We start from the raw sequence: 13,056 nt of genomic DNA, 5'->3' as shown, positions 1-13,056 counted from the left end.
AAAGCTTTTGATAAAATCCAGTATCCCTTCTTGATAAAAACCCTCAAACACCTACGTATAGAAGGAACATATCTCAAAATAGTAAGTGCCATCTACGATAAACCCACAGCTAGCATATTGCTAAATGGACATAAACTGGAAACATTTCCCCTAAAAACTGGAACAAGACAAGGCTGCCCACTCTTACCTCTCTTGTTCAACATTGTGTTGGAAGTCCTAGCTTGGGCAATTAGACAAGAGAAGCAAATCCAGGGTTTTCAAATAAGAAAAGAAGAAGTCAAGTTATCCCTCTTTGCTGATGATATGATCCTATACCTTGAGAATCCAAGAGAATCTGCCAAAAACCTGCTTACACTGATAAAGAATTTTGGTAGAGTTTCAGGGTACAAAATAAATGTGCAAAAGACAGTAGTATTCTTATACACCAACAATAAGCAGGCAGAGATCCAGATCAAAAGCACAATCCCATTCACAATAGCCACACAAAAAGATGAAATATCTCAGCATCTTCCTAATCAGAGAAGTGAAAGACCTTTACAATGAGAACTAGAAAACATGGCTCAAAGAAATCCAAGAAGACACAAACAAATGGAAAAATATTCCATGCTCATGGATAGAAAAATCAACATTGTTAAAATGTCCATCCTAATAAAGGCAATCTACAGACTCAATGCAATACCCATTAAGTTACCAACATCATTCTTCTCAGACCTGGAAATGACAATACAGAAATTCATATGGAAACATACACGACCATGAAAACAAATCCTTAGCAAAACAATCCTTAGCAAAAGAAACATAGCAGGAGGTATCACACTTCTAGACTTCAAACTTTACTATAAGGCTACAGTAATCAAAACAGCCTGATACTGGTACAAGAACAGGCATATAGACTGATGGAACAGGATAGAGATTCCAGAAGCAAAGCCTCAATTTCTCAACCAACTCATCTTTGATAAAGCCTCCAACAACAACCCCTGGGACGAGGAGAACCTATTCAGTAAATGGTACTGGGAAAACTGACTGATCACATGCAGAAGACTGAAATAGGACTCCTACCTATCACCATACACAAAAATTAACTGTAAATGGATCAAAGACCCAAACGTAAAACCTCAAACTATAAGAATCTTAGAAAACGCAGGAGACAATCTTATGGAAATTGAAACTGGCAACCAATTCCTATTCAGAACCCTAAATGCCCATACCTTAAGAAATAAGATAGAAAAGTGGGGCCTCACCAAACTAACTAGCTTCTGCAAAGCAAAAGAAACCATCAAGAGAGCAGGAAGACAGCCCACAGAATGGGAAAAAATATTTGCCAACTGTATATCTGACAAAGGTCTAAAATCTAGAATCTACAAGGAACTTAAACGTGCCAAAAGGAAAAAAACAAACAGCCCTATTCAAAAGTGGGCAAAAGACATGAATAGACATTTTTCAGAAGAAGATATACGGGCAGCCCACAGACACATGAAAAAGTGCTCAGCCTCAATCATCAGAGAAATGCACATCAAAACCACGTTGAGATACCACCTAACCCCAGTAAGAATGGCCATCATTAATAAAACAAACATCAACAGATGCTGGCGAGGATGCCGAGAAAAAGCACTGCTTCTACACTGCTGGTGGGAATGCAAACCAGTGCAACCTCTCTGGAAGACAGTGTGGTGGTATCTGAAAGAACTAGAAATTGACCTTCCATATGACCCAGCAATTCTCCTATCAGGAATATACCCAGAGGAACTCAAATCATTCTACAAAGAAGATACTTGCACATGTATGTTTGTTGCAGCTCTATTCACAACAGCAAAAACATAGAATAAACCATGTTGCCCATCGAAGCTGGACTGGATAAAAAAAATGTGGTACATATACACAATGGAATATTATGCAGCCATAAAGAATGACAAATATATGGACTTTGCAGCAACATGGATGGATTTAGAATCTATCATACTCAGTGATTTATCACAGAAACAAAGAACAGAGTACTCTATGTTCTCACTCATAAGCGGAACTTGAACAATTATACTATAAGAAAGGATTGGCAGTAGTGGAAAACTGTCAGGGGCGGCGGGGGTGGGATTGGTTGTTGAGGGAAACTGCGAGGGGAGGGAGGGGCATACCTCATCAACAAGGGTACCTGCATAATCAACGTTTGTATACCTAACCCTGAATTGTACCCCATATCTATAATAAAAAAAGAGAAAAAATAATAATAATATCAGTTTCTCCCATCTACAGTTAATCTTTATGAACTAGAGATTGTAAGGAAAAGCAAATGCTGATGAGTTCAACCCTTCCAAGGAATTCTCTACAATTAGGGTACATTTTGTTTGTAAATATGGTGGTATTAGCTGGGGCAGAGAGGGTAATCATTATTAGCCGCTGAGCTCATTAAAATGTCCTTACATTAGACTGTATGTAAAGTCACAATAGTAAAGAAAATGATTTCTTTACACTACTCATCTATATAATGCATTTTTGTTTGCTTGTTTGTTTGTTGTTTTTTTGAGTTGGAGTCTCACTCTGTCGCCCAGACTGGAGTGCAGTGGCCGCTCCCGGCCACCGCAGCCTCAACCTGCTGGGCTCCAGCGATCCTTCCGCATCAGGTTTCCGAGTAGCCGCATTTTTTAATCAAACTTTTATATACAAACATATATATACAAACATCATATAGAATATAAAATTATTTTAAATGGTTTCCACAACTCAGGGCAAATCCAAACATTTTAACATCAGAAACCAAATTAATATAAACAAAAGCAGGATATGTTAGGTATCGAGCAGAACTAAGTGACAACCTGAGCAGATCACTTCTCTGTGGACCTCAGTTTTCTCATCTGTAAAGTAAGTTGGGTTGAACTACTTCCTCTCTAATGCTCTGACCCCAAGCCGTAAAATGTAAAGTATTTTGTTTCATTTTGCTTTTTGTTTTGTTTTTGTCAAAGTCTCATTCTGTCACCCAGACTGGAGTGGCACGCTCATGGCTACTGCAGCTCGACTTGCTGGGCTCAGGCTATCTTTCCACCTCAGCCTTCCAAGCAGCTGGAACTATAGGCATGTACCACCACCCCGGCTAATTTTTTTGATGTGCTGTAGAGATGAGGTCTTGCCAATTGCCCAGGCTGTTCTCAAACCCCTGGGTTGAGGCAATCCTCTAGCCTTTGCCTCCCAACATGCTGGGATTACAGGCATGAGCCACCACACCCAGCCAAAATGTTCTTTTGAAAAGAATTCAAAAGATGGAAGAAGAGGATGTAGATTAGCTATGACAAGACATTCCTAAGATCACTCAAGGAAGTAGATAGCATACACTGATTATAGAACTATGAACATGATAGTAAAAAATAAGTTGAAAAGTCAGGAGAGCTTTGATTTAAAAAGATGTTTAAATACTATGCCAGAACCAAGAATTTTTTCCAGCATGCAATGGAAAGGCAGTGAATGTATAAAAGTATAGTCAGGAAAGGAATATGAATATGAATCTAGGATAAGATTTACTCAGCAGTAATAGACTGAGAAGAGAGAATATATGGGCAAATACTATGTGTTGCATACAGGAGACAGAGTAACGTAATGGGACAAGTGCTACCAAAAATAGCAAGTGATTCTGCCTAAAACTCTCCAAAGACTCTATACCAAATGCTGAGAATCTGGAATTAAGGGTAGTACGTGTGTGTCTATGTGTGTGTGTGTGTGTGTGTGTGTGCGTGTGTGTGCGCGCGCACATACGCATATGTGTGTATGATTTATATATATAGAGAGAGAGAGTGTCAAAAATATATACACATTTTAAATATGGCATTAGTTAAATAAATGTTAGCATCACCATGCAACAGGCAGGGCAGTCAAAGAAAGTGGCAGATGCATGATTGAGCAAATGTCATACTACATGTTGCTATCATAACTTAATTCAACTTCAAAAAATAATGCATAGATAACATTGCTTGAAATGTGTATACTTTTTTTGACACCCCCGTGTGTGTGTGTGTGTGTGTGTGTGTTTGTGTGTATACAGCATACACATATGCATGCACATACACATTGTATACATATATAATATGAGTGATTTGAAGACTATTGGATTTGATAAAAAGCGGAAGATTCAACAATGACTTAGGGTTCCCAGTAGGCTGAATGGAAAGGCAGTGATACCACTAGTGGAAAATAAAAACTGACACTAGAAAGGATGATAAATGTGCTGTGCGTGTGCATGCATATGTGTATATATACACACACAAAACTAGGTTCAACAAGTCAAGAAAACCATGGTCAGGACTTGAAATGTTTCAGACAAACTAAAATAGTTTCCTGAGAAACGTTTAGCAGGAAAATGGCTACCTGTCCAAATGTCTGATCCAGTTCCAGCTATAGTCAAAGAAAGTGTTTTCCAACTATGTGTCCCTTACAAATAATAAATGCCCATAATTTACACTGCTGGATCTAGCATGAGGCAATTTTTCAGGTTTGCTGTTTGAAGTGAATGATGAAAAAACATTTTGAATGGCATGTTTATTTTTAAAAATATATCCAAATGCTTTTATTGTCAACAGTGAAAAATCACAAAGAAGATATATTTTGGATCCGAAACTCATTACAAATTTTCTCTTAAGTTTACTATGTGAGATACTGCTATTTTCTAGCAAGGTAGTTACTCTTTCAATTTTAAGTTACATAAATGCTATAGGTTGTTATGTTTAAATTAAACAAATGCTGTTGTGTGCCTGTAAAAGAAAGGCACTTTGGTATCTCATTTTTTAAAGTAATCATATTTTATAGATATTTAAGTATTTTATATATTTACTATTATATTTTAATAACTTTTACTTGCAATTATTTATCATGTAACTTGTTTAAATATACGAAATATAAATTTTTCCTTGTAAGTTTGCTACCATGGTAGTTACTGTTTCATTTCAATTTTAAGTCAAAGTACATTAATGCTAGAGATCGTTATGTTTTAATTAAAGAAATGCTGTTGTCTGCTTGTAAAAAAAAGGTACTTCAGTGTTTCACTTTTAAAAGTATTCTTACTTTATAGATATTTTAATATTTTATATACTTACTATTGGATTTTAATAACTTTTTTCTACTTGCAATTACTTATCCTGTAACTTGTTTAAATATAAGACACATACATTTTCATTTATTAAATAAACTCTTTTTATGTTTACAGTGTACTCTTTAGACAAATCCATTTTTTTCTGCAGTTAATTTCCTTTAAAAACAATGATATTTAAGTATACAGTTGTTCCATTTTCTTCATTTAAGAATCTATATATTTGTTAAATAATGACGTACCTGATTAAAATAACACCCAGAAGGAAAGGTTTAAATATTGGATCCTGAAATGTAAGGAAATTTCCTACTTTTGCATTTTTGTTCTTCTAACATGCGTTTTATGTGATGTCCATAAGAAACCATTCTCACCTGCTTTTGATTGTATGTTTCTTCTGGGTTCTTCAGGGGCCTCAATTGGCTGATCAGCCAGGAAAACTCGAGCCTGGTCAACAGCATTCAGGATAGAATATTCCTTCTCCTTTAACTCCCGCCTCAGTGCCTTCACAAAAAAACCAAAAATTGAATTTGTAAACTTATGTATTCACCAAATAATGGAACGTCTTCAATTAGACCACTTTGAACCACACTTAGTGAGAGAATGATTAATAACCAGCATTTAAGCTAAATAAAAAACAAAAAATGTAAATTTTTACTGACAGGAATGATGAAAAATATGAAGAAGAGCAAAAAGATAATTCCTGTAGAAGTTAAATATGCCAAAAAGAATTAACTTTAAAATATCCACCCAGCGGAAATTATAACAAAGCATCTGAACTTACACAAAATGTATTTCTAGGCATTTCACTAATGTCAGATTGCTAAAATATAATAACCTGTTCTAAGACACTATTTTCTTGTAAAATTGACTGACAAAAAAATTACATCCAATGGTACAGAGGAAGGTAATTTCACAAGTAGTAATGAGATCCTCAGAAGTCTTTTATATTCTTTAGAAAGCATCAAGAAAAAAATTAAAAGATAGAAACAAATTAAAGTACATACATGAAATCAAAACTAAACCAAAGGAAGCACATATAAAACAGTCCCAATTATCTTAAAATATGTTCCATGTCTCATGCTGAGGCAATTGCTATTTTTCCTTTGTGAGGTTTTTCATGCAAATCTATGATTCTCAGAAATAGTTTTTCTTAGCACTTTTAGTTCTTTTAAATGGGGCTAAACTTTCACCTCTGCATCTATAAAAGCAACAAAACTCACTCAGGAACCATTGAAAGATAAGAATAAACGAAGACTTTCTCCTGTGTTTTTAATGCAGTTGCTAAAGCAAAATTGTTAATATTGTTACCTTCTTAAATATAGACAGAAACACCTACTGGGTTCTAAAATTTTGCTTTCAGTGCACTTTCCTGCCAAACATATTATAAAAACTCATTTTTTTATTTATGAAATTACTGGGCTTTAATAATATTTTAAAATTAATGAACTCTTCCCTTCAGAACATAACTAATTTTTAGTAGAATTTGCCATAACTTTGTTGCGATGACAGAGTGTTTGCATGCTAAATCCTTATGTTCCACAATCAATAAAAAGTAAGCATTAAAAAATCTAGACATGCCAAAATAATCTTCTAATGTAAAAACATGGATCTAAAAAACAAACAAACAAAAAAACCCACCGATAAACAACCTGAAAGAGAGTATCACAGGAGGGGAGAGCAGAGAAGTAGTGAGAGAACAGTGACAAAATGCTCTTTTTTGCTTGCAAGCATTGAAAATGTTATTTGAGTTTTAAACAATGTACAGTTATTACTCTGATAAAAATTTTAAATTAAAAAATACAAGTGAACCAAAAAAGCCTCACCAATTGCAATTAAGATACAGGGATGCAGTACAGGATGTGGGATAAAACAAAACTTTCTCTAAAATGCACAGCTACATTTATGCATCCTTCTCAGCATTTACAAAACCAAATCTGTGAAGCAAACACAAGTCAACAAATTCCCACATCTGTTATCACTGATGAGCATTAAATGACTATGTTGGGTGGGAGGAGGGAGAGGGATAAATCCTTCACCATCTTATTTAAGAAACGCAACTTGTGAAGAAGTTCCAGGGTGGAGCATTTCAGGAAATTAAAAAAAAAAACGATTATCTTCTGGCATTTAAAGTTTCTGATATGGAAATAAAGCAGACACAAGAGAAGGGGAAAAAAATACATTTTAAATCCAGGAATATGTATACACACATTTACAGGTCTTGGGCTAATTCTTTTTTTAGCGTATATAATTGTGTCAGAGTAAGATGCTCCAGAGGAATAAAAATACTCCTAGTATTTATTTCCAAAACCACCTGGAAATATAAAATAATGATATGAAAAATCATGTCATTTTAAAAAATCGCAGTAAAGGACCAGGCGCAGTGACTCATGCCTGGAATCCTAGCACTTTGGGAGGCCAAGGCAGGAGGATGACTTGAGCCAGGAGTTCAAGACAAGCCTAGGCAACATAGCGAGACCTCGTCTCTACAAAAAAATTTTAAAAATTAGCCAGGTGTGGTGGCATGTACCTGTAGTCCCAGCTCATCTGGAGCTTGAGGCGAAAGGATTGCCTTAGCCCAGGAGGTCAAGACTGGTGAGCTGTGATCCACTGCTCTCCAGCCTGGTCAATAGAGTGAGACCCCAACCAAAAAAAAAAAAAAAAAAAGGAATGAAAAACAGGGTGATACAGCAAACTTATTTTTTTTAATTTTAGTGATTATTATCACCCAAACCCAAATCTAATCAGCAAGTATGGGAGCAACAGAAATGCTTAAAATGCTATGAAGGACTGGGCTGGATTTCTTCTCAGGGAAGGGAAATCCCACGAATATGCCTGTTTACTGCAAGCTGCTAGGGAAAGGTGAAGGTGCCAGAACACCTTTCCACTCTAGTTTATCAGACAGAAGGAAGAATTGACAGACAGTATTTGGAGACTTATCACAAAACAGAAACCAGAAAGTGCCCATAGGTGAAGATGTGGAAGGAAATTAAAAACAAGAGAAGATGGAACATAAAGGAATGTGATTGAGAGAAGGAAGAACAGACACAGTACTGGTCCTCTGGAGATAAGAAAAAATTATGGGACACATACTTCACAGATGGTGTATCCAGAGCTTATGATGGAGAAAGAAAGAAGATGATCATATGGCTTAGGTATACAGTAATTCTTGACTGGGAGTTCTGGACTATTAACAGTCAACAAAATGCACACTGAATAGGGATGTGGGGAGGGAAGTAGACAAAAGAGATTTATTTGTCTTGGAGCTATTTTTGGAATTTCAAAAATCCAAATGGAAATACACATCTGTCTACAGAAAGGATATCTGGGAAAACTACCCTGTCCTTTATGGCTGGAATTAGATCAATGTAACATAGAGGCTCTCACAGTTAAGTAATTTCTTTGGTTGGCGGTTGGCGGTTTGCTGTGCCCAGAAAACCCTTTCTTTAGCTGTAGCCACTCCCCAAATTCTTTCATCCTTTCTGAGGTCTTCTAAAGAAGGGCCCCACCCACCCACCCTATTCAGTGTTTCATTCCACCTTTCCCATACCCCACATTTCCAATTCCCATTACTCTGTGTCACTGTCTTCGTATTTCCTAGACCTGTCATAGACTATGCAAAGTGTGTAATTAGCTATTATATTTATTGTTTGATCTCTATCTCTCTCAGATAAAATATAAGCACCACAAGACCAGGGGTTTTTCTCTTTGCTTTGGTTGTTTTTTCCTGGTGATAAACAAAACACCCAGATCAATGCTGTATCTCGGGCCTAGTAAAGGCTTGGGAGATCTGGTGGAGGTGATGCCTTGATTGAGTGTTACAGAGAGAGAAAGGTACTCCTAAAAGAAGAAATGAAACACTAGCAGAGGAAGAAGGGCATCATACTGTGTGCACTCAAGGTGGGGAACGACAAACACTTCAGTGCCCAGAGAATAGCAGCAGTTGAGGTTCAACATGTGGACAGAGGTCAGGCCATAAAGACAGCTGTATGGCCTCTTTCACACCTGAGACTCAATCCCATAATGGGTGATGGGAAGCCCACCGAAGAACTGGACAAGCTGGGGTGGGGGGGTGGGGAGATCGACTTCAGAGTGACATTTTTGTTTTTGTTTTTTATAAGATATCATTATCAGCTCTCCTCGATTCATAAAACACAAGTCTATCTGAAAGAGACTCACGGGACTACAGAATCTGTTTTCCCATCTGACCACATTAAACTTCAGTGCCTCATAAAAAGAAAAAAATTCTCTGCACAGGGTGTGGCGACTGTCTAGTGAACTCCTTGGATATGCAAATATAGGGAAGTCACAGGAGATAAGTGTGGGCAAGTAGAACCACATCAAGTAAGTACAAATATGGGGCACCGGCCCTAAGGCCAACTCACTACCCAAATGTCCTAGGGAGCAACTTACATATAATAATTTTTGTTTGTATCCTATTTTGCAAATTTAACTCTGTTATTCAATTTGTCCTATTTCAATTATATTGGATTGCATGTCAGAAACTTTCAACAGCATTATACATATAATCACTTCACGACCCTTTACCTCAATTAGACATAAAAGAAACCTGCATTCCCCAACCACCTGGTAAACACTAATGATTAGGTAATTAGACTCTAACAAGTTGTTTTGTATACACAGCTACAAAGTGGCACTCAACTTTAAGTTCTAATACCACGTGACCAATATAAGGGCCGCCTTAAATGAGCATAACATAATCTAATTGGAATTTTTCTATTTTAATGACTTTATATTTTCATTCAAAACAATTCTGTTTCCAGATAGTAACAACTATTGGTGAGAATGTGAAGAAACAGGAGCTTTCATGCATTGTTGGTGGAATAGGACAACTGCAGCCACTTTGGAAAACAGTTTGGCATCTCCTCAACACGCTAAACACAGTGTTACCATGTGACCCAACGATTGCACTCATCAGTATATACCGAAGAGAACTGAAAACATATGTCCACAGAAAGACTAGTATATGAATGTTTATGACAGCATTATTCATAGCAGCCAAATGGTGGACATAACCCAAATATCCATCAACTGGTAAATGAATAAACAAAACGTAGTGTATCCACAGAATGGAATCTTATTCAGCAGTAAAAATGAATAAAATACTAATATATGCTATAACATGAATATATCTTGAAAACATTATGCTCAGGGAAAGCTCATAGTATGTGATTCCTTTACTCTGGAATGTCCAAAATGGGCAAGTCTATAGAGACAGCAAGTAGAGTAACAGTTGCTTAGGGTTAGGGAATTTACGAGTGAGGGGAAAGGAGAGTGACCGTTCATGGGTATTGGGGGGTGATGGCAGTGATAATGGTGCACTGAATTGTAGTGCAACATCAGCCAAAAGTCACTGAATTGCACACTTTGAGTGGGTAAATTTATGATTTGTGAATACTATCTCAATAAGGTTATTATTAAAATAAATAATTCTGTCCTTTAGCCAAACAATTCTCTAGGTAATCTGGGGTGTTTTTTCTCTAGTTTCTATTCCTACACATCTACAAAGTAATAGATCACTTCATATGTTTAATGTGTTCAATAATAAGGTTCTCTGCCTTCTACAGAGTTTGTGCTGATGTATTCTAACCATGCCTCTGTCCCCTCTATGAGATTCTCCCAGGATAAGGATCAAGTTGCAATCATTTGAAATTTTCCACCATACCTGCCTAGACATGTATATGTAGAAAACACTCAATAAATGCTTGTGAATAATAAATAAAGGAAAAAATGCTTTAAGAATTAAATACTATGTATTTATTATTACAAACTACGGCAGAGTAAAAATATACCAAAGTCCCCCAAATCTGTTCATCTTCAATTGAAATAATTATTGAATTCCTGTTTGTTCTGGATTATTTTAACTACTTACTTTTCAAAATACTGGTAATAACGTTTTATGTAAAATTAGCTTTCTCCTATCAGCTAGTCTGTGCTAAGTATTTCAGTCTGCTGTTGGTTCTGATTTTATGAATAGCAAATATCTTTTTCTCTGCCTAGATTCAAAAAAAACCAAAACCTGATCTCACTGTGAGAAACGGTGTGGGTTCACTCTGCCTCTCGCCTTGTTTCTACATGCTAAACTATGAGGTTGCCCCATAGGGCTTGGTTTCACAACTGCTGCCAGTCGTTAGAATTGAAAGGTGTTCTATTAATCATTATTGTGTATCAAATCCATCTAAAACTTAGTGGCTTAAAACATGACACTTTACCTTCCATGATTCTGTGGGTTGGCCATTTGACCAGTTCTGCTGGAACAATTTGGGATCACTTGAGAGGCTATAGTCATCTGTAGCTTGGATGGGACTGGAGGGCTAAGATGTCCTCACTCACATGTCTAAAAAATCATCACTGCCTACTGGTTGGGGTACCTCAGTTTCCCTCTATGTGGTCTCTAATTGCTGTCCAATGTGGTAACCACTAGTTACATGTGGTTATTTGGGACTTAAAATATGGCTAGTACAAGTGAGAAACTGAATTTTAAATTTTGTCTAAGTATAAGCGATTCAAATTTAAATATAAATGGTTACATATGTCTAAGGATTGCCATCTTAGACCAAGCAGCTCTAGAGTTTGCACATTACTTCTGTCATGTTCTATTATTTGAAGCAAGTCATAAGACCAACACAGATTCAAGAGAATGAAGAAATATACTTCATCTCTTGATGACAGGAACAAAAATGTCCCTCTGGATAGGGGTATGGACACAGGTAGGCATGATTTATTATTATTACAATATTTATTATATTCATTATAACACACCAGAGAAGGAAGAAAGAGATGGCTGGGTTGAAGATGAGGGTTGGTAATATTTTATATAAGTCATCAAGGAAGGCATGTGAAAGACAGTGATAAATGGAAAAAACACCTGAAAAAGTGAGGAGCAAGCCATGAGAATTTCTGGCAAAAAAGCAATCTAGGCAGAGGGAACAGAATGTGCAAAAGCCCTGAGGCAAGTGTATGCCCAGCTTAGTAAGTGGTCTTGTCAGAGTTCAGTGAGAGAAGAACAGGGAAAGGCCACCTTTGTAAAGATATTTTTATATCATGAAAGTTAGGGAGAAAAAGCCTTTGTGACTGATAGGAGAGGCACCAAAGGAACCATAAACTTCATGCAGAAGGCATCTGACTACAATGCTGATTCAAGTCTTCGTCATTGAGCTAAAAGTGCCCTTATGTGACAGCCTGTCACAAAACATATGCATTTTCCATTCAATAGGTTGAGCATCCCTAATCTGAAAGTCCAAAATCCATAATGTTCCAAAATTCGAAATTTTTTGAGCACTGACATGATGCTTTAAGTGGAAAATTCCACACTTGACACCCCTGCTTTCTGATAATTCAATGTACACAAACTTTGTTTTATGCAGGACATTATTTAAATATTGTATAAAATTACCCCCAGGCTATGTATATAATGTGTATCCAAAACATAAATGAATTTTTTTTTTTTTAATTGTAGAGATGAGGTCTCACCAAGTTGCCTAGGCTGGTCTCAAACCCATAAGCTCAGGCAATTCATTCACCTAGGCCTCCCAAAATGATGGAATTACAGGGTGAGCCACTGAGCTGGGCCCCCATAAATGGAGATTATCCACAATATATCTTTTTATGTATATGCAACTATTCCAAAAGAATCTGAACTTTGAAACACTTCGGGTTCCAAACATTTTGGATAAAGGATACTCAACCTTTAGTAGATGTTAAGAAAGACCCTCAATGCACCTCACAAACAACCATGTGTAAAATAAAGTTTTGACCTACAAGCAGTGAACCAACATCTGCTGGCAACAAGGAGGAAGATACAAAATAATTTCAAAAAGGGAAACTGAAATTGTATTGTAAAAGTTGCATGCAAGCCAGGTTCGGTGGCTCAGCTTGTAATCCTGCACTTTGGGAGGCTGAGATGAGTGGATTGCCTGAGCCTGCGGGTTCGAGACCCACCTGGGCAACTTGGCAAGACCTCATCTCTACAA

General features: G+C 36.7%; 1 protein-coding gene across 1 annotated transcript in view; it reads right to left on the bottom strand.

The window, feature by feature from the left end:
• LOC103254083 (utrophin-like) overlaps positions 1-13,056 on the bottom strand; it is a gene marked incomplete at both ends in the record, with an annotated part of 282,458 nt that overhangs the window by 74,136 nt on the left and 195,266 nt on the right. Inside the window, 1 exon segment of the mRNA XM_008052243.1 lies at positions 5,437-5,566. Coding sequence (XP_008050434.1) covers positions 5,437-5,566 — 130 coding nt within the window.

The sequence above is a fragment of the Carlito syrichta genome, unplaced genomic scaffold, assembly GCF_000164805.1.
Source record: "Carlito syrichta isolate Samal-C Ts95f unplaced genomic scaffold, Tarsius_syrichta-2.0.1 Scaffold269186, whole genome shotgun sequence".
NCBI lineage: Eukaryota > Metazoa > Chordata > Mammalia > Primates > Tarsiidae > Carlito > Carlito syrichta.
The sequence above is the reverse complement of the archived record's forward strand: the minus strand, read 5'-3'. Positions and strand labels throughout refer to the sequence as shown.